At 44.7% G+C, this 23,371-nt stretch overlaps 1 protein-coding gene across 1 annotated transcript in view; it reads right to left on the bottom strand.

The window, feature by feature from the left end:
- LOC138745805 (calcium-independent phospholipase A2-gamma-like) overlaps window positions 1–23,371 on the bottom strand; it is a 94,179-nt gene that overhangs the window by 56,335 nt on the left and 14,473 nt on the right. The window contains 6 exon segments of the mRNA XM_069903121.1: window positions 1,602–1,696; window positions 4,364–4,515; window positions 10,411–10,560; window positions 13,529–14,092; window positions 14,095–14,195; window positions 14,198–14,704. Coding sequence (XP_069759222.1) covers window positions 1,602–1,696; window positions 4,364–4,515; window positions 10,411–10,560; window positions 13,529–14,092; window positions 14,095–14,195; window positions 14,198–14,348 — 1,213 coding nt within the window. The 5' untranslated portion in view covers window positions 14,349–14,704.

Below are 23,371 nucleotides of genomic sequence, written 5' to 3' on the forward strand. Positions count from 1 at the left end.
GGAACGTGACCAGTGATGGCATCCTGGTGTCAGACGACAGCCCAGAAAACCTGCATCTCAGGAGATCAGGTACACCCTGGATGTATGCCTGCCGGCCTGTTCCGTCTCACCGCAGGATAGCATCGTGGTGGGGATCAGGCTCCGTGCTTAGGGAGTGCCCAAATGTGAAGCCAAGGTGTGGAATGCACGAGTCAAGAGAATGCGCTAGCACCTCATGGATGACCTTGCACCGCCTGCTCGTAGACATTGGTGGTAAAGGTGCATACATTTTCCAACTAAACCAGAGAAGCTAGGCATGCGAGTCAGTGATCAGACAATTTTCTTTTTCTTCCCTCCCCTGACACTGGGGAACAGCTCCCACAGCACCCTGCTCCATTGGGAACATGACGACTCTGTTTGGTCAGGAGGTGGGGGGAAGCTGGTGAGTCATGATTATGTGCCTTGTCCAGCATACAGAAAACATTGGTCTATATATAATCCACTTGATTTGCATTGTTTTAAACACGTTTTTTCTCTCTCTTCTCTTTTGTTTTACATATATATAACATCTACATACTGTATCGAAACCAGTTATCGATAGTCTTTGTAGTGATTGCAGAGTGATGAGACTATCGAGGGGTGGAATGTTATATGTGGATTGTGCCTATCTGGAATGTGTGCATTGCGGGTGGTCACGTGTCCTCACCTGTCAATCAAGGTTGGACTCCGACCACCCATTAATGCACAGCTTGCCACTGGCTCATTTAAATTACCTAAGGTCATTTTTGGCTAGGCACCCAGATCATAACTGTACATAACATCAATGCATGGCATATTCTTTCTCTCTGCCTCATGGTCCAAGCCCCAGTCATCACTCCTTTCCAGGTCGCTACTGTGGACATCGCTGGAAGTGTTGCGGGTAAGGTGTGCACTGCACTGAAGCTGAGCTGTAGTACTGTGATAGATCAGTGTTTGCAGAGCGCCACATCCCCATTGGTACAGGGAACTGGGAGTGTGTGTGAAAGTCCCAGTCTGTTGAATGTGTGAGCACATAGATAGGCAGCCATTGGTATTGGAGTCCAACCTGGGTTCCATGTTTAGTAGTTGAGTAATTGAATATCATTTGACATTCTCCCGTTTGTCTCCTGTGTGCTCAATAAAGTTACCTGTGATTGTAACACTTGCGTCCAGACTTGACTCTCTGTGAAACCACCGAACCTGATTCTCTTTCAAGCACAACAGATATTATCAAATGTTCCAAATTATAAATAATTAAAAGGGTGGTAGAATGCAACATCTCAGCAAACATTTGCCACAGCAGATGCCAGAAAATGTGCAAATTATTAGCATTAGTTTTGGAGATTCCAGAATTTTTTTTTCAAACTATGAAGAGTAATTCTCTGAGCATAATTACCAGATACACCAGTTAGGATTTAGGATCTATCCCAAACCAGTTTTAATTTTAGGTGAAGAATTTATGTTATTTTTATAACCTAACAAGAAATAGCTTTATAACTGAATTAATGGGCTACGATGGTCCGAACAACAATTTTCACTCATACCTATTCTGATGGCCCTCAAGATTCCATTCCCACACCCCTTTGAATCTCCTCTCCGTTTACCTGTGCTAACGCCACAGATGTAGTCAAAAAGCTGGTACACTTGTTTTCCTGTCAATTCTTCGAGTTTACGAAGGGTCTGAAGAGCAACCAGTCCCCTGCAACAAAAGCAACATTTCTTCACATACTTAGCTTTCTGCTATTTATAAGATTGAGTACAATTCAAGAGTAAACTAAAACTGGGTTATTAAGCTGGAATCATGCCGTAACCCATTCACTGGGTAGAGAGGTTCATAAGAGCCTGATTGCTCATGGAAGATGCCCTTTACAAATAAAAACTGTCCTGCAGGGACAGAATCTAAATTCTAGCAATTTTCTGTGAGACTTTTCCTGATGTGTGATGTTGCAATTGGAGAAAGAGAGGGGAAGTTTTCACACAAACAGGTCGTACCTTCAATTCTTAGCGTGTTGTGTCTCTGATAAAGCCAGCAATTTTGCCCATCCTTGATTGCCTTGAGAAGCTGATGGTGGGCCTAGCAACAAGTTTCTGAATGAGTATGGTGCATAATGATGGATGTTCCTAAGTACCTATGTCCTTGGTGGAGATTGTTTTTTTTTCCCCCAAAGAAGCTCTGGCAATTGCTGCAGTTTCTCTAGAATTTGTTACACACTGCAGTCAAGATGGATTGGAGGATGTGTGCATTTTAGTTGGTGCATTCAATGTTGAATACACCAAGTGGATTTCTTGGTTCTGGATGATATAGAGATTTTTGAATATTGCCATAAATAGTCCAATCCAGGCAATTGGAGAGTATTTCTGACATGTTTTGCCTGTTTAGAATCTGAAAGTCAGCCACTTCTTAAAGTTTAGATGGATGGTCCAAATAGGTTAATATTGAATGTTAGTGTGGAGGTTTCAACAATGTTAAATGTTCAAGTCAAATCGTACAATTCTCTTGTGGCAATCGTTAATGCTTTATAGATTCCTTTTCAAGCACAGACAACAGTGATGTTTTCCTCAAAAGAATCTGGTTTCTCTTCCTTCAGTTATATACTCAGTAGAAAATAAAACTTTTCATTTGAGGCCTACTAAGAACAAGAAGAAGTAACTGCAAGTTTCAAATGGTATAAATCTTGTAAAACAGGGATACCAGAAACATACTGGTGCTGTTGATAAAGCTTGCCTTTGTCACAGTGTGTTTGAATCCTCGTAATCTACAGCACTTTGCACTGAAGCTTCAATAAAAAGATATGAGGCGTGAACATTTTGTACCTCCTGTGGCATGAAATACTGAAATTACAAGTTCAGGAATGGAAGAGTGAGCAACAAGTAGCCTTCCAGATAAAGCGATCTCTTGGCTCAGTGCACTGACTAATGGGGAAGCTATGGCTGGTACAAACAGGTCAGGTTGCACCTGAACAGGAGGGGGACATACAAGGAAGAAAAAAATTAAACTTTAAAATATAAATTTAGACATACAGCACAGAAACAGGCTTTTTCGGCCCACTAGCCCATGCTGCCTGATTACACCCAATTGACCTGCAACTCCTAGTATGTTTTGGAAGGTGGGAGGAAACCAGAGCACCCAGAAAAAAACGAGGAGAATAATGCAGGATTCAAACCTCGATCCCGGTCGCTGACGGTGTAACAGTGTTGCACTAACCATTACGCTAACTATACCATTACTGGGAAGAGACTGGACTGGGAAGCTTTTAAAAGTTTACAGAAGGAAAATAAGAATGGTATTAGGAAGAAATTATGAAATTTGAAAGGATGTTAGCAAATAATATCAAAAAGGATACCAAAAGTTCATTTATTTGAGCCTGATTACCTATTTCCACTCAATTATAAATATTTGACTGCAATGACACAAAAATGCCAGAGAAACTCAGCAAGTCTCACAGCATTCTTTATGTAGTACAAGATACATAACAATGTTTCGGGCCTGAGCCTTTCATCAAGGTATGAGCAAAACTGGATAAAATGGTGGTTGTGGTGGGGGGGGGGGGGGGGGGGCCAGGTCAGGGGAAGGAGCACAGGCCAGAGGTATGAATAGAAGAGCGCAAATGAAAAAAAGCTGAGAAGTGATAGAGGGAGGGGGTAGCTCTCTAAATGGAGGCAAAGCTGGAGAGCTGGAGGAAAGGTGACAGTCAAATAGGAAATGGGGAGACAAGGGAGTGGCTTCATGGAAACTGAAAAAGTCAATGTTAATGTCATTTGGTTGAATTGAAAAAGTTGGCCACCAGGAAATCCCTGCTATTGCTGCAGACAGTGAAGGGGTCAACAAAACTATCTCCCAGTCTGTGTCCAGTTTTTCCGATGTAGAAAAGGCCACAATGGGAGCACCGGATGCAGTAGCTGACCCCTGCAGATTCACAAGTGAGTTTCTCTAGTATTTTTGCATAAACAACAATAACAGCATCTGAAGACTTTGTGTTTTAAATTAATAAACACCGAGACTGCTCAAACCATTTTAATGCAAAAGCCTTGCAGAGATTATTAGGAAACTGCCAAACCATCACTAGTGGCTCAATTTCAATATCCATGGCAGTAAAAGTACAATCTAGTAATAAATCTTCTTACACCATTGCACTAATATTCTTATCAAACACCACAGATTAAAATTATTTGGCTATAGAAATCACTCAGGATTTTTTTTTTAAACTACCAAACCTTGAACAAACTGTAGAGCTACCAAAAAATTTGAGATCTAATCTATTTAATGAATTGGTTAGTCATATTTAACTTGGTGAGGATGGAGGAGAAGAGTTACTGTGATGCAATATTTAATGCTCCAATTTAAAAATATCAGTAAATCAAATACCTTGTTCCTCCTCCGTCAATAGTTAAGACTCGAATACCACGGCCTTTAACCGGATTTGAATACCCAATTAAAGCCAGAGCCTCTCTGACTGCACTCTGAAGAGTTTCATCATTTGCTTGCCTCAGACGTAACAAGCAAGGAATTAGCTTCTCCTGTTCATTAAAAAAAAATTAAAAATCACTTGGTCTTGGTAATAATAATAATACACAAGCTATTTAGTTAATTTTTAGACTATAGCATCAAACTTTGAAAACATTCCCATGCAAAGGCAACAATTATGTCTTATACAAATCCAAACAAGTAAATATTTAAGCCTTCATATATGTTGCCCATTCAGAGCCAGCTCTTCAGCGCTTGACGTCCTGCTTTGCGGAAACTGCCAAAATGTTTGGCCTGGAAGTCAGCCTGAAGAAAACTGAGGTCCTCCATCAGCCAGCTCCCCACCATGACTACCAGCCCCCCCACATCTCCATCGGGCACACAAAACTCAAAACGGTCAACCAGTTTACCTATCTCGGCTGCACCATTTCATCAGATGCAAGGATCGACAATGAGATAGACAACAGACTCGCCAAGGCAAATAGCGCCTTTGGAAGACTACACAAAAGAGTCTGGAAAAACAACCAACTGAAAAACCTCACAAAGATAAGCGTATACAGAGCCGTTGTCATACCCACACTCCTGTTCGGCTCCGAATCATGGGTCCTCTACCGGCACCACCTACGGCTCCTAGAACGCTTCCACCAGCGTTGTCTCCGCTCCATCCTCAACATCCATTGGAGCGCTCACACCCCTAACGTCGAGGTACTCGAGATGGCAGAGGTCGACAGCATCGAGTCCACGCTGCTGAAGATCCAGCTGCGCTGGATGGGTCACGTCTCCAGAATGGAGGACCATCGCCTTCCCAAGATCGTATTATATGGCGAGCTCTCCACTGGCCACCGTGACAGAGGTGCACCAAAGAAAAGGTACAAGGACTGCCTAAAGAAATCTCTTGGTGCCTGCCACATTGACCACCGCCAGTGGGCTGATAACGCCTCAAACCGTGCATCTTGGCGCCTCACAGTTTGGCGGGCAGCAGCCTCCTTTGAAGAAGACCGCAGAGCCCACCTCACTGACAAAAGGCAAAGGAGGAAAAACCCAACACCCAACCCCAACCAACCAATTTTCCCTTGCAACCGCTGCAATCGTGTCTGCCTGTCCCGCATCGGACTGGTCAGCCACAAACGAGCCTGCAGCTGACGTGGACTTTTTACCCCCTCCATAAATCTTCGTCCGCGAAGCCAAGCTAAAGAAGAAGATATGTTCTACAAAGTATCTGGTGACAACCACTGTGTGTTACAAAGGGAGTTTAACTATTTTCTGAATTATATGATTGAAAAATAGGTTCCAATTTTTTTTGCAGTGTGCTTATATTTTTTATAGGTCAATTAAAGACAATACTCTGATTCCCAAGGCTCATTTGCATCCTTACTTCACACGTTGCAGATGGGAAGCTTACAAAAAGGTTGTATTGCATCTTAATAATGTTATAACTAAAAGACACAAGGATTTCTTCAACTGATTAAAATCTTGCAGTTTAAAAAGCCTTCATCAAAAAGGATGCAGAGCTTGAATCCATATGTTCAAGATCTGTAAAATTGCCCTCCTCAGTTGTAAACTTTGGCCAGAGATACAGCAACTCTAATAGAATGCTAATTAACACTACAAAATTCTTCCCCATGCACCCAGAAGTCTCAGCAAAGTAACGTCAGCTAAGTTTCCAAGATGTAAAGACCTTGATTGGCACCTTCTTCCATCCCAAAGAAAAATAATGACTGCAATTACTCTGAGAATCTTAGACTTGAAGAGCACAAAGGCCACGTAGTCTACACATCTATTTACCTTCATCCCATACTGATCCTATTTTATTTTCTCTTCATCGGATCAAGGTTCCACCATTTACACACTGGGGGCAATTGACTGACTAACCTGAATGTCTTTAGAATCTGGGAGGAAACCTGAGCACATGAAGGAAATCCACATGGTCACAGTGAGAATGTGCAAACTCCACACAACTTGGTAAAGGATTGAACTTGAACTTTACCACCTGCTACATGAATGCAGTAAATTAGGTTATGAATTTTATGTGATAAATCCAACATTAACTGTCCCCGTGGAATTTCCCCATATCATCTGTATCTGCTCCCTCACAATGCCATTCTATTTTCAAGTCTAATTCTGCCATTGATATTATCAATATTTAAGAGCTACCTGCAATTTTACATCTAGCCACCAAGTGACACTGTGACACTGCAAATTGCTGGATTTATTGATTTAAATTTCCAATCTGTCTTGGTAAGATCTGAATTAATCTCCACAAGTCATGAGGCTACATTTTTTTTAAACTCTTCACAATATCACCAGCCTACTTAATCTATCAGAATGTTGCATTTTGCAAAATAATATTTAGAGTGGAGGAGGAATAAAGGAAGAACCCATTCTCAACGTAATGAGCCAAACTCAGCTCGCATGTTTCCAATCTCATGGCATATTCTTTAAGTCATGACCACAACAGTGACTTCAGAAATTACGCAGCTCAAAACATTTAAAAAAGACTCCATTCTGGAACATCAAAATCTGGAATATTGTATCACTAAGTTTTCAGTTTAATTGACCATGCCATTAGCAGAAATATAATAAATTATTTGTCAAGGAATGTAAATGCTGCGGAGAACAGGCGACAGAGAGAAGCTGGAGGAAGTCAGCAATTCAGGCAGTCTCCATGGACAGAAATACTCAACATTTTAGATTGGGATGCTTTATCAAGACTGAAGTAGGAAGGAGTGACATTGAGTAAATTGAGGGAAAGGAGGGAAGCAAGCTCAGTAGGGTGAAGAAGTTTTGGACAGATGGTGATAATGGAATCGAATAGAGTTAGCACGACTTCACGAAGGGAAAATCATTCTCAACACTTGATGAAATTCTTTGAGGATGTGACTGACAGAAAAGGGGAATCAGAAGATTCTGGAAGGTCCCAAAGAGGAGGTTTCAGGGATAATGAAACAACGTGGAATATGCACTGGCCATCAGGCAGAAAAAAAGAGTGGAAATTAACAGATTCTTCTTCGGTTGTCAAACTGTGACTGTGGCACAATGCAAAGATCAGTGCTGGGGCCCCCACCCATTCAAATGCCACATTTCTAACTTTGTTGACTATTCATACTAATCTTCTTTCTTCTTCTTCTTCTTTGGCTTGGCTTCGCGGACGAAGATTTATGGAGGGGGTAAAAAGTCCACGTCAGCTGCAGGCTCGTTTGTGGCTGACAAGTCCGATGCGGGACAGGCAGACACGGTTGCAGCGGTTGCAGGGGAAAATTGGTTGGTTGGGGTTGGGTGTTGGGTTTTACTAATGTAGATGGGATTAAGACTACAGGGGATCTCAGAGTCACATAGCACAGAAGCAGACCCTTTGTATTGACTTCATGCCTTCCAGAGCTAATCCTGTTTATCTAAATTGGTTCATGTCCTTCTAAACCTTTCCTATTCATGTAACTAACTGTCTTTTCAGGATGGTAATATGCTGTCTGAGAAGTAGACTGAGCCTACTTTCTCTGAAGTTTGGAAATATCAGAGACATACCATTGAAACTTACTGAGCTTGACTGTGTTGATGCAGGAAGAAGGATTTACCTTCATGAGTAGTCTACAACCAAGGGTCATAGTCTCATAAGGGCAGGTTATTTAGATCTGAGTTTTTTTTTAACCGAGAGGGTGGTGACTCCATGTAACTCTCTACCCCAGAGACTCAGTCATTGTTGTACATTCAAAACCATAATTGATAGATTTCTGTGCATGAAGGGATACAAGAATAATGCAACAGATGATGCTGAGATAGAAGATCAGACATGAAGACTGAAGGACAGTTAGTCTACTTCTGCACCCAATTGTTGAAAGGAATTCGCATCTTAGCTCTGAATTTTGCTGGATAATGATGCCAAAACTTAAGGACAATGTCCTCATTACATGGTTTAAGTAACAGTGACCTCCAGAATTCCACGCATGCGGACATGAGCATGGAAACCCCAAAGCACTTCTATGTGACTTGCTGCAGGCAAGGTCTACAGTTAAACTATAATTAATTGAATATGTACTTTCTCTTTTCTTTTCCAAATAATTAGTTTCTCCCCAAGCAAACCTCCAGCCTGTTATTCTCAACTCTGTTTTTCATGTAGTTTAATTTTAATTTCAATTCGAGCACATGTTCCCCCCACAACAATGTTGCTTAAATGTTTTGCACTGAAAAATGTTAGATTTTGATGGTATTACAATTGATCTGGTTTAATGGACAACCATTTTGCAGATCCTTCATAGCAGAACAACAATAATTTATCAGCCACCAGAGCTTGCCTATTCTTTGTCTGATGCAGACCAACGCAACTCAAAGATTTCATACTTCACTTCCTTTTTTTCTGAGCACCAGGGGAAAAACTACCAAGAGCATGGTCTTCGCAGCTAAATTACTGCCTTGTTCCCTTCAAATCTCAACTCATGAACACACAAACTTCAATTAATAAATAGGACTTACGATTCACTGACGAACCTTTCAGTTTCTCAACATTCATTTCTTCATACAAAAGAAATCCAAACTGCTACATTGCTTCAACATCTACAACTCCAATTCATTCACGAATAATGGTGTCTTGGAGATGGGATCATGACCTTTCAGTTACAAACTACATCCACTGAAAAAATTATGCTGCTTCTGCCCCCTCAACAAAGTCACCCCATTTTTATAAATCACTGCCCAGCCCTATCCTTAAATATAAATAGGATTAGAACTACTGCTCTGACTTCAGTTGGGCCAGATCACATTGTGCAGAACCATCTGCAAAATGCCCATCTAGTCATGTTCCACAGGGTCTGGTCCACTACTTTTCACATTATACATTCCTCATCGGGATGACAGAATTGTGGTCAGGGTTGTGGATGATACAAAGAAGAGTAGACGGGCAGGCAATGTTGAGGAAGCAGGGAATCAGCAGAGGGACCGACAGGTTGAAAGATGGGCGAAGATGTGGCAGTGTTTGGTTATGCACTTTGATAGAAGAAATAAAGGCTTAGGCCATTTTCTAAATCGCAAGAGAATTCATAAAGCAGAATTCAAAGTGCAAGGTGTAGGACTCCCTAAAGGTTGACTTGCAGGTTGAGTAGGTAGCATGGAAGACTGAATGTTTGTAAGGCCTTGGTCAGACCACATTTGGAGTATTCTGAGTTGTTTTGGGCCCATATCCAAGGAAGGGTGAGGTTAACTTAAGAAGAGCATCTGATGGCTCTCAGCTACTTTTCGCTGAAGTTTAGAAAGACGATGGGGATCTCATTGAAGCCTTCTGAATATTTGTTCAGTGGATAACAGGGTTGGACAGGGTGGATGTGGAGAAAACGTTCCCAGTCATGGCAGTACCAAAGATGAAGGGAGTAGCCTTAAAATAAAAGGACTTTCCTTTAGAACATATATACAAGATGGAATTTATTCATTTACAGGTGAAATTTGCTTGCCACTGTCGGCTGTGGAGGCCAAGTCATTGGGAGTGAGGTTGATAGATTCTTGATTCATAAAGCTGTTAAAAGAAGAAGAATGGGATTGAGAAGGAAGATGTGTCAGCCATGATTTGAATGGGGAGCAAACTTGATAGGTCAAATAGCCAAATTCTGCTCCAACATTTCCTGGTCTCATCAATGAACTTGGCACAACAGGGCAAATGCACAGAAAGTATCTGCGTCGAATCACCTGCACTCACGAGTAGACCATAAGCATTCTGTGGCTATTGCACCTCATGGCCAGATATACCAGTTTTGCACCAGCAATTGCAGACACATTTGGCACAACCTCCAACCCATGTGTAGTGCCTGAGGAAATCAACCAGCAACTGCTTTGCTGTGCAGTGAAATTGATCTGCTGTGCAGTGAAACAGAACAGCAGGGTCAGTGCTAGATGAATGGAAGCCATCAAAAGTTCATTGCTCAATTCACTCCTCGATTAAAAAAAAAGGCAACTCCCTCATTTACCTTGACAGCCACTGCCCTGGTTTCAGGAAATTCCAGAAGGTGGTAGTTCAGTTCTTCTACACGATTGACATATACTCTGACATTGGAAGCTCTGCGTAGTGCCTGCACCAAAGCTCGTGTCCTGTTATCCACACTGAACTTAGCGATGATCTAGTCAAATTAAAATGTGGCGCCATTAGCCAGGAAAGGTATAGTGATCACGTGGAAGTCCGACTCCCAACTAAGTATTACATGATAAAATATGGAAATGCAGAGCTGCGTCCCCCCCCCTTAGAAAATCACGTGTACAATTTAAGGAGCAAATGTAACACCTGTTAGTGTGTGGAACCTGTGTGGGGTCTGCAGATAATGACTATCCCGTCAGGATAAGGGTAATGAAACAGTGGTTAGGATCAATCATATGTGACGTGGTGCAGGCAACGCACTCTATTAGCCATTTATTTTCTTTATATTCCTTTTACGTTGGATGTTTCTTTTACTCTCTCTCCTAGAATTTTTCTTAGGTTTTGGTTGGGGTCGTTTACACCACCAGTATTTATGTTTTCTGCATCTATATGACTTTATTCTTAGTTGCATCGGGGCAAAGGGGTGGGAAAGGGGAGGGGGTGAGAAAGGAGAGGGGGTGAGAAAGGGGAGGGGGTGAGAAAGGGGAGGGGTGGGAAGGGGAGGGGGTGAGAAAGGGGAGGGGTGAGAAAGGGGAGGGGTGAGAAGGGGAGGGGGTGGAAAGGGAGGGGGTGGGAAAGGGGAGGGGGTGGGAAAGGGGAGGGTGGGAAGGGAGGGGGAAAGGGGAGGGTGGGAAAGGGGAGGTGGGAAGGGGAGGTGGGAAAGGGGAGGGTGGGAAAGGGGAGGGGTGGGAAAGGGGAGGGGTGGGGAAGGGGAGGGGTGGGAAAGGGGAGGGGTGGGAAAGGGGAGGGGTGGGAAAGGGGAGGGGTGGGAAAGGGGAGGGTGGGAAAGGGGAGGGGGGGAAAGGGGAGGGGTGGGAAAGGGGAGGGGTGGGAAAGGGGAGGGGTGGGAAAGGGGAGGGGTGGGAAAGGGGAGGGTGGGAAGGGGAGGGGGGAAAGGGGAGGGGTGGGAAAGGGGAGGGGGGGGAAAGGGGAGGGGTGGGAAAGGGGAGGGGTGGGAAAGGGGAGGGGTGGGAAAGGGGAGGGGTGGGAAAGGGGAGGGGTGGGAAAGGGGAGGGGTGGGAAAGGGGAGGGGTGGGAAAGGGGAGGGTGGGAAGGGGAGGGGTGGGAAAGGGGAGGGGTGGGAAAGGGGAGGGTGGGGAAAGGGGAGGGGTGGGAAAGGGGAGGGGGGGAAAGGGGAGGGGTGGGAAAGGGAGGGGTGGGAAAGGGGAGGGGTGGGAAAGGGGAGGGGTGGGAAAGGGGAGGGGTGGGAAAGGGAGGGGTGGGAAAGGGGAGGGTGGGAAAGGGGAGGGGTGGGAAAGGGGAGGGGTGGGAAAGGGGGGGGGGAAAGGGAGGGGTGGGAAAGGGGAGGGGTGGGAAAGGGGAGGGGTGGGAAAGGGGAGGGGTGGGAAAGGGGAGGGGTGGGAAAGGGGAGGGGTGGGAAAGGGGAGGGGTGGAAAGGGAGGGGTGGGGAAAGGGGAGGGGTGGGAAAGGGGGGGAGGGGGGTGGGAAGGGGAGGGGTGGGAAAGGGGAGGGGTGGAAAGGGGAGGGGTGGGAAAGGGGAGGGGTGGGAAAGGGGAGGGGTGGGAAAGGGGAGGGGTGGGAAAGGGAGGGGTGGGAAAGGGGAGGGGTGGGAAAGGGGAGGGGTGGAGGGGGGGGGGAAGGGGAGGGGTGGGAAAGGGGAGGGGTGGGAAAGGGGAGGGGTGGGAAAGGGGAGGGGTGGGAAAGGGGAGGGGTGGGAAGGGAGGGGTGGGAAAGGGGAGGGGTGGGAAAGGGGAGGGGTGGAAAGGGGTGGGAGGGGGGTGGGAAGGGGAGGGGTGGGAAGGGGATGGGTGGGAAAGGGGAGGGTGGGAAGGGGAGGGTGAGGGGGGAGGGGTGGGAAAGGGGAGGGTGGAAAGGGGAGGGGAGGGAGGGTGGAAGGGGAGGGGTGGGAAAGGGGAGGGGTGGGAATAGGGGAGGGGTGGGGAAAGGGGAGGGGTGGGAAAGGGGAGGGGTGGGAAAGGGGAGGGGTGGGAAGGGGAGGCGGTGGGAAAGGGGAGGGGTGGGAAAGGGGAGGGGTGGGAAGGGGAGGGGTGGGCCCGGGGCGGTGGGAAGGGGCCGGGTCGGGAAGGGGCCGTGGGAAGGGGAGGGGTGGGACAGGGGGTGAGGTCCGGTGGGCGTGATAGGGGTGGAGGGCCCGTTGGGAGGGGGGGGCTGGGAGGGGAGGGGTGGTCTGGAGGGGGGGTTGGGAGGGGGGGGTAGGGAGGTGGGAGGGGGTGGGAAAGGAGGGGTAGAAGGGGAGGGGTGGGGGAAGGGTGGGGAGATAAAAACAGATTCTGGATGTTGCCCTGGTGTTCAAGGTTGTATTGTGTGTTTGAATTTATACAAGTCTATGCAAAATCAAAAATATTTTTTTTTAAAAGATTCATGCAGACATGGACTGCATCACTTCACACCATCAAGGATGCGAATAGAATTAACAATCATCAAACAATGCCCCCCTTTTACTTATGACCAGATCAGGGATGAAGCAGTTAAAAATGGCATGGGCATAGAGATGAATTCAAAATGGCAGTTCTGATAAACTAAGTTTAGAGCAATTTAATTTCGTTCCTATCCAAATGGGAATCAAATTGTGACAGATGACTAATCAATCAACCTGGATAATTGCCTTCTGGCAGCCTCTAATGTGTCGGAGACAAATAAATGGGTTGTATTCCTTCAAAACGTGACTTAAAATTCCACAGGGCATAAGCATAAACTTGTGGATTTTTGAAAATTCTTAAAAGTCAAATACATGTTTATGTATATCAGACACCAGATTTGAAGGTGATTTTTTTTTAAATGCCAGAAAATGATGATTCTACAAATTAAAGCAATTAAAGGATTGTTCGAGTAATTACATTTGTTAGAAATGATACATAAAATGAAAAAGGAAAACTAAAATGACAGAAGACAGAGGGATAAGGAAAACAAAATACCCTTTACTCAGCAGAAGTCTATTGTATTTATAAAGCAAATCAACTTCAGAATATTACCTTTTCCCGCTGTAGAGCCAAAAATTTGACTTTATCATCTGCTGCCTTGGTTTCTTTGTCATCAGCTTGCTCATCGTCTTTCAATGTGCATTCATTCTTTTGCTTTTTATTCTTGATTTCAGCATTCTCTTTTACTTCAGTTCGCAGCTTGGGAACAAAACTACCAAAGCAGGTATCCACAAATGCTTGAACACTATTTGTTGGATACGAAAGTAAGTTTGCAAAACTCTTCTTTGAAGATCCAGATGAAGAAGACGTGTTAGGTGCAGTAGTATGTCCTCTGCAAATTTTTAGACCATCGACTCTTTTACCCTCTACTCCATTTACTTCTGATTTAAAAACTGATGTTGACATGGAATCGGTCTTCGAACTACTTTCTTGGTCAAACAAAGGCAATTCACTACCCTTTTCTGTACCTATTTGTTCCACATTCCCAAAATAACTGTTGATATGATTTGCCACATAATTGTATGTTTCCCCAAAATGTGTAGCAATGTAGCTGACATGGAAGAGATTTGGTTTTTCGTCTTTCTTCATTGCATTATCACTGGAACGTCTTATTACAATCTTTCAGGGAAATTGGTAAGTGAACGGTTGCTATTCTCTTTTCTCTGGTTCAGATCCAAACCATCCTTAACCTTTTTAGACTTTGTACTAGTTGGTTCTCTGAGCTTTTATGTGGCACTCCTATCTCAGTTTCTGAATTTTTCAATGAAATGCTGAGAGTGGGCTTCAGTCGTACGAGTTTTCCTATGAGCTCGGTGTGCGTGGTACTGACAGCTTTTGACACAGAGTCTAAAGTGCTCTTAATGCGCGACATGCGATGCCTCAGGGGTGTGGTTCCCTTTGGAGGGGTGGTATTTTAATGCAAATTGCAGCTGTACGAAATAACGTTGATCATCAATATGTGCTTCTCTTCTGATTCATGTGCAGTAAGTTGGAAGATTTATTGCATTTAATTATTGGATGGTGGACTAGTTTGATAGTGGTCAAGAATTAATTTAATAGTGTGCTTGAAAAGCAATTCTCATAGTCAGAATCCTCTTGGATAAAAACTTGAGCAAATGAGTTTCAGACAGATGTTTCAAATATCAAAGACACAGAGAAGGGCTGGAGAGCTTCCCAGACTCCACTTAGATCTTCATTCTGCACGTCATCTCATCTCCCTCTGTATTTCTGGAAAGTAAAACAATCATCAACTATGGATTTATTTGAAAAAATATATAGTGAAGTGGTCTCAATAAAACGCAACCACAAAGTACAAATGTGTTTGGGTTTTATTTAATAATAGAATATTTTCAAATTCTGGAAAATAAGCCATTTCAAACAATTTATCAGTAACAACAGCAAATTATTTAATATCATTCATCTTAATTCCCATCTCCAGAATTGGGAAGGTCCCACTTGCTCTTTGTTTCTTTAGTTCAACAACTACAGAAGGCGCTCAGTAAATTTTCTTCATTGTTACCCTTTACAAGCAATTCCACAAACTGAGTGATAGCAAGATACCAGACCTTAACTAGTTATAACAGCCAAATCCTTGATATCAAGCTACATACTCAAAAGATAAATATAGGACTAGTTGTCTAACTTTGTTAGCTTGTCCAAGAGAGACTAATTCTAGAATCTTAACTGCTGTCCAACTCAGTTACAACTGAATCTTGGGTTGAACACATTACCAGATTTCTGAACCTTTGTTTCAGAAAATATTACAACCCAAACATGCTTTTCTATCATATATTTTAAAAAAATCAGTGGACCAGGATAACAAAGTTCTTAAATGGCAAACCATGACATTTCAAAAGATTAATCTCATTTCTACTCCAGTCTACAAAGAAATTGAAACTAGAGGTCATTTCACAATTACAAACAGATTTCCAATGTCTCAGTTCTAAGTTTACAAAAAGGTACTTAAATTATTTTTGAATATGAAGAAAAAAAATCAAAATTGTAGACACTTGCAACTATATTACAGGGTTTGATAACCCAATAGAACAAATGAAAACAAATTGGTATCTTCAAGCAGACACAAATACAAAAGAGAAAAAAGATTGGGAATCAAGTGCAGGAATTCCAGGAATTTTTGGGGGATAGACACAATGGAAAAAAAGAGGATAATAAAGAATAGGACAAAGATGGTGAAGAGAAAGGACCTTATCTCTGAAAATGAAGCTAAGATGCTAAGAAACAGAAAAGGACAGAGAGTTGACCACAAACACTTGAGAATGAAGCTAAGATGCTAAGAAACAGAAAAGGACAGAGAGTTGACCACAAACACTTGAGATAATGTGGGGCATAGTGGAAGCAAGATTAGAGGTGCATGTTACAGAGGGCATGTAATAATTATGGGAGTCTGAACACAGTCTAGGAAAACCAAGTGTCATCAGTCCATCAATTATGAATTTATGAAGTGTAGTTGTCTCGACCAATAAGATCTTTTGCTGTACAATGAGAAGCACGAATTAATAATCCATGGGGTTCTTTAGCAAAGTGTGATCGGAATGATAACATTTTACATGAACATTGAAAATTGAAAGTGATTTAGTTCATAGGAAACCAGGGTCTGAAAACTAAAATCAAATTACAGAAGATATGAGGTGCAAGTTGGCTGTGGTCCATTGCAAAACAAAGCTAAAAGATATGAACTAAACAAGCAAGTACAGTACAACTTTGGTAAAAAGTTCATGGTTTAGGATACCAAAACTTAGCTGAAATATAATCCAACTGTGGCTAACAAAAAATATTAAATCTATCAGATTAAAGTAAGAAGCTTATGACATTGCAAAAAAGTAGAAGTTTGAGGTTGACAAAGGTCAAATAAGATAATAGGTAGGTTAGCATGGCTCAAAGAGTGGTGAGGCAGATGGGAGTTTCAGTTGTAGGATGTCAGAACCTAGGGTGAGGAAAGTGGATGCTGTACTGCTAGCACAGTCAACACTTGAATTCTGCTGGGTTCAGGGAACCCAGTTCTAATCAGGGTGGCAGCAGGGATCAAAGTTGCACAGATAAAGAGTAAAGTGATGGGAAAGCAGGCAATATATTAAAAGACCCATTTCATGCTACTCAGATATTCTTCTTCCCCCAACTGTCATGCAGAAGATGCTTAATTTGAAAACACCATTAGATTCAAATATAGTTTCTTCTCCACTGTTTCATTTGTGAATCTGCAGGACTCATCCACTGCATTCAGTGCTCCCGTTGTAGCCTCCTCTGCATCAGAGAGACTGCACACGGACTTGGAGATCGCTTTGTTGAGCACCTCGGCTCTGTCCACAGCAATAATGTGGATCTCACAGTGGCCATCCATCTTAATTCCCCATCCCATTCCCTTGCTGACATGTCACTTCATGGTCACATGCACTGCCAGACTGAGATCACCCACAAATTGGAGGAACAACACCTCATCTTCTGTCCAGGCACCTTCCAATTGGCATTAACATTGGATGCCCCCCCCCTCCACAATCCACTTTTTCCACTGTCGCCTTCCCCCAGCTCTGTCTCTCTCTCTTTTCCTTCTGTCTCTTTTCACACAGACAAAATCAATTCTCACCTCTCCCCTATCATGATCAATTAACACCTTTTGTTGATCTGGACTTCTCTCCCAGCCAGCACTGGCTCTACTCTTTTTTTCCAAATATTTTATTTTTGATTTTTTAGAAAAATGTACTTAATAAAATCTTCGATAACATATTACATTTTTCTAACAAACAACAAAAAAAACATTTACTCCCTTCCTTATGTACAAATCCATACACTGTCAGAGCTTGCATATCATTTAAGGGAGATTCACATGTAAAGGATTATTCAGGCCCTGATCTTCTCACATCTGGACTATGCTAACTCTCTATACACTGGCATTAGCCGGTCCTCTCTAACCCGCCTCCAATTGGTTCAGAATGTCACCACTAGGGTCCTGACAAGTGCCAACAAGAGGGACCATATCACCCCAATTCTAGCCTCCTTCCAGTGGTTGCCAGCGGGGCTCAGAATCAACTTCAAGCTGCTGCTATTTACGTACAAGGCCCTCAACAACCTTCCCCTCCCCCCTCTCCGAACTGCTTACGCCCGACAATGCTCCCAAGTAGCTTAGGTCAGCTACTGCAGGACACCTGGCTGATCCATGCACTCAGTGCAAAGGGGAGACTGGGCTTTCGCGGTTGTGCCCCTCAAAATGTGGAACAGCATTCCCTTGACCATTAAATTAGCCCCCTCCCTCAAATGGTTTAAATCCAGGTTAAAACGTACCTTCAGTCGATAGCATTTAACATCTGAAAATCTTTGTACATTCCTAACCTCCATCAGCGTTGCACTATTCACTGCAATTGTGGTCTATTTATAATGCCTTAATCCATTGTTCTGTAAATAGTTGTACTAGTTCGATCAATTGCCTTGGTTTGTACAGTACTTTGGTCAATGCAAGTTGAAAAAATGTGCCATATAAATAAAGAACTTGAAAATATGATTGCGGAAAATCACTTTTTGGTATATATGTTGTGGCAGCCCACACACGGAAACGCAAACCAGCCCGCAAAATGGACGACAAACGTGCTGACCTTGGGGTGGCACCAGCCGTCGTCCAAGGTGACCTCCACACAGCAGGAAGATAAGAAATGTTGGTGGGAACACCAGAAACCCGAAGTTGGTACTCCGATGACGTGGGCCCCTGATGTCAGCACCAGGGGCCTATTCAAGCAGAGCTGCCAGTGTAATAAAGCAGTCTTAGATTTCAACTCCTCATTTGTATGTCTTCCTTCCATGCTGGTCATAGTATGTACGCTAGATTGGTGACCCTGACAGGTCCAACCGGCAGATGGACCCAAAGATGACAGATCAAGCGGAGCCAGCGACCATCCACACGGTCTCTCTCAGCCTTCCAATGTTCTGGGTGTCGCAGCAGCCTTCCAGTGTTCTGGGTGTCACAGCCTCGAGCAGGTCGAGACTCAGTTCCAGCTTCGCCACATCACCACTGATGACACCCGCTACTTCTACGTTGTGAGCGCCCTTCATCAGGACACAGCGGCAAGAGTGATAGATATCCTACAACAGCCTACAGATTAAGGCAAATATGCGGCCCTCAAAGAGCTACTAACCTGGACTTCCAGGCTTTCCCAGCACGAGCACGCCACCCAATTGCTGCATATGGACAAATTGGGGGACAAGACCCCGTCCGCCCTAATGAGTAGGATGTTCGCATTAACCAAGAGCCAGAAGCCTTGCCTGCTCTTCGAACAGATCTTCCTGGAGCAGCTGCCCAAGGATATTCAGCTCTTGCTCACAGACGAGGACCTCAACGGGTCACCGCCCAGATAGACATACTCCGGAGAGTGAAAAAAGACACCAGCACCGTCGTAGTCCACATCAGCAAGCCCCACAAACAGCCCCGCAGAGAGGCAAGTGAACACCCCAGGACAGCTATGCTACTACCACCAGCAATGGGGTGCAGAGGCCCATCGATGCCACCCACCCTGTGGGTTTTCAGAAATACCCTGGCCAACTATTGATGGCTGCAGTGATTAACCCATGAGATAGCCTCCTCCATGTCTGGGACCAGAGTGGGGGAGGTGTTTTCTGGTCGACACAGGTGCCAAGATAAGTGTCTTACCCCCTGCAGGCCTCAACACCCGCTGAGGCAAACAGAGCCCCACACTGATGGCAGCCAATAGATCCTGCATTTGAACTTTCAGAACCCAGACCATCATCTTTCGATTCGGCAACAGGCACTTTACGTGGACCTTTATCCTTGCGGTAGTGGCACAACCGCTCCTGGAGGCCGACTTACTTTGGGTCCACTGCTTGCTGGTCGACCTCAAGGGTCACCGCTTGGTGTATGCTAGAACCTTTCAGACTCTGCCTCTGGGGGAACCCAAGCTCCCTGTCCCCCAGCTTAACTCTACAATACTGTCGGACATGAATTCTCCTGGCGGAGTTTCCCTCAATAGTGACGTCAAAGTTCTCCACAGCTGAGCCAAAGCATGGGGTAAGGCGCCACATACTGAACAATACTCTTGACAGTCCCTGGGCCTCTCCCCTCCACCTGGTTCCCAAATCAGCAGGGGTTTGGAAACCATGTGGGGGTCACCACCGCCTCTATGAGGCCACCACACTTTACAGATGTCCCATACCCCACATCCAAGACTTTGCTGCCAACCTGCACAGGGCATGGATGTTTTCCAAGATGGACCTCATCCCAGGGTACCACCAAATCCCAGTTCACCCCCAGGACATCCCCAAGACTGCAATCATAACCCCCTTTGGTTTGTTTGAATTCTTCCGCATGCCCTTCAGTCTAAAGAACACGAAACAAACTTTCCAATGGCTGATGGATGCAGTGGGCCAGGACCTCCCATTTGCATTCATCTATTTGGACAATATTCTCATCGCCATCCGCAGCCACAAAGATCACATTACCCCCCTGAGATAGCTGTACACCCAGCTGAGCGAGTTTAGGCTGGCCATCAACCCCGCTAAGTGCCAGTTCGGTTTAGACACCATTGACTTCCTAGTCATAGAATTAACAAGCACGGGGCCACACCCTTCCCCAAGAAGGATGAGGTAGTCCGGCACTTCACTAACCATGCGCAGTTAAATGATTGCAGGAATTTCGCCAGTATGATAAACTTTTACCACAGGTTCATACCGGCAGTGACACTCATCATGCACTCCCTCTTTGCGCTGATGACCAGCAAGGCAAAAGACATTGCTTGGGACAAGGAATCCTCCAGGGCATTCCAGAGTGCCAAGGACGCACTAGCCAATGCCACCCTCCTGGTCCACCCCAGTCTGAAGGCACCCACCGCTCCAACTGTCGACGCCTCTGGCACAGTGGTAGGAGACATGCCAGTACAACTCGTCAAGGACCAGTGGCAACTCCTGGCCATTTTTAGCAGGCACCTCTGCCCCCCCTTCCCCCCCCCCCCCAGAACTCAAATACAGCGCATCTGTTAATGCTGTACCTGGCAGTAAGACATTTCCATTACTTTTAGGAAGGCCAGTGTGTTCACTGACCACAAGCCACTGACTTTCACTTTCCATAAGGTATTGGACCCATGGTCAGCCCAACAGCAGAGACACTTGTCCTACCTATCCAAATTTACCACGGACATCAAACATACCACGGAGAAAAACGCCCCACGATCGAATCAATACATGCCCTGTCCCAAGGGGCCAATTAAGTGGCCCTAACCAAGGCACAGCAACAAGGCCCTGAGATTCCCGCTTACAGGACAGCTATCTCCGGTCTCAGTGTGGAGAATATCCCTGTCAGACCAGGTAACCTGACACTGCTGTGTGTCGTTTATACCAGCAGACCCCACCCCCATCGACCCAGCCACATAGTGATGCTAGGTTTTCGAGGCTATCCGTAACTTGGTGCATCCTGACATGGACAAAATGGTGGCCTACAGGTTTGTCTGGCATAGCGTCCATAAACAGGTCACCTAGTGGGCCAAAACCTATATGAACTGTCAGTTCTCCAAAGTGCAGGTTCACACCAGAGCATCCACACAGACTTTTGAGCTGGAGCAGCGCAGGTTCAGCCATGTGCACATTGATTTAGTGGGACCATTACCGGTTTCCCGTGGGGCAAGATACCCCTTGACCATGGTAGACTGCTCCACAAGGTGGCCGCAGGGGGTCCCACTGGATGAAACCACCACAGAAATCTGCACCAGAACACTCATTGACATATGGGTATCCCGATTCAGGTCCCAGAGACCTCACCTCCAACACGGGGCACAAATCACCTCTGGGCAGTGCTGGGTTACTTCTGGGGATGCAGCTCCACCATACCATGGCATATCACCCGCAGGCCAACGGGTTGGTGGATTGCTTCCACAGGCACCTCAAGGCAGCCTTGATGGCCTGGCTTGGGTTCTGCTGGGAATCCGTTCTTCACCAAAGGAGGACTTCAATGCCTCGGCGGTGGAGATGGTTTACGGCGTGCCTTTAATCATCCCTGTGGATTTCTTGGCCCCCGATAAACACCTGTAATACCCCACAGGGAACTTCAAGAGGCTGCAGCAGAAGATGAGGTTCTTGGTCCCACGGCACTCTTCACTGCACGGCCAGCCCAGGCATAACAGTCCAAATGACCTAAGGACTTGACAGTACGTGTTCTTGAGGAGGGGCGCACACAGACCACCATTGCAATGATTCTACGAGGGATCCTATAAGAGACAACAGTTCCACCTTCATCCTCGACGTTGGCGGTAAGGAGGAAACCTTTATCATCGACCACCTGAAACCAGCATATCTGGATTGTAATGAGCCAGTCTGCACTCCGCCCCCGTGACGCAGGGGCAAGCCACTGAAGGCTACGGACAATTGCCCAGTCACCGGTTCTGGGGCAGGTGTCATGTAGCGGCCTCCAGAGATGCGAACCAGCCCCCAAAATGGCTGACAAACGTGGCAACTGCGCAGACTTGGGGCTGACATCAGCCGTCATCCCAGGTGACCTCTGCATGGCGGGAACTCTAGCAAGAACACTGGCTAACCCGAGGTCAGTGTTTCGATGAAGCGGGCCCCTGACGTCAGCATCAGGGGTCCATATAAGCAGAGGTGCCAATGCAATAAACCAGTCTTTGATTTCAACTCCTCGTGTGCATGTCATCCTTCCACACTAGTCATAGCGCATATGCTACAATGTCAGCATTTATATTTATCTCTTTTACTATATTTGGGTCTCTATATGGTCCAGGTATGGCTGCCAGATCTTTGCAAAAGTGTCATACTTATTCGTTAAATTATATGTGATTTATTTCCAAAAGTATACAACTGTTCATTTACAAAGTCCATCATACTATGTGTAGAAGGGAGTCGGACTTCCAAGTGGTTGCATTGCTACTGTCAGTGCTATTTTTATAAATGAAATTTAATATTCAGTCAATTTGTTGCTTATTTCAATAAAACTGACAAGTAGATATAGCTCCGGGTCTTCTGCGAAGGCCACTCCTGGTTAGTTTTTCTACAATTTCTTGCCAAAATGGCCTCACCTCCACACACGACCACATGGCATGTAGAAAAGTTCTTGTTTCAGTCCTGCATCTGAAACACATCTCTAAAATTTCTGCTTTTGATCTCTATATAATTGGTGCAGAAAATTATACTGAACTAGTCCATAGCTTGTATTTATAATTGACATCATGCTGTCTGTACACCAATCTGACCAGCTTCTTTCTGTGATAACTACACCCAATTCCAACTCCCATCTTTGCCTTGTCCTTTGTTAACCTGGATTTTTACTTTCACTTTGGAGAGCATAGTACATTTTTGTTAAAATTTGGGTGTATCCCCATCCAGACCATTCATTACATTTTACTCATTTCAGGTCCCCATCTTCGTCTTAAGTACGATCTTAGCTGGAGAAAACAATAAAAGGTCCCACTGGCCTTTAGTTGTTTGAAGGATACAAGAGTTCCTTCTGTGTAACAGTCTTTAATATATATTATTCCTTTATCATACCACAAATTTAATATTCTTTTGCCTATGTTCATAGGGAATAACACATTTTTACATAGTGAAAGTTTTATTGATACCCATACTTTTTTTTCTATGCATTTGTTAATTTCGTTTCAGGTTGTGTTCATACGTATTAGTATGGGATTATCTGTCTTTTTTTTTTAAGTGATATAAAATCTGAAAATCTAAGTCCTCCCAGCCCGTAGTCCAATGTCAGTTTTCCCAATCCAATTCTTGGTAACTTGTTATTTCCATAGGAACTAATATAATTGTTTAATAATTTAAAGAAATGTTTAGGTAATGGAATGGGCAGTAATTGAAAAAGATAATGTAGTCTTGATATTACTTTCATTTTGACAGAGTTAACCCTTCCCACTAAAGTAAATG

This window comes from Narcine bancroftii, chromosome 11, assembly GCF_036971445.1.
Source record: "Narcine bancroftii isolate sNarBan1 chromosome 11, sNarBan1.hap1, whole genome shotgun sequence".
Taxonomy (NCBI): Eukaryota; Metazoa; Chordata; class Chondrichthyes; order Torpediniformes; family Narcinidae; genus Narcine; species Narcine bancroftii.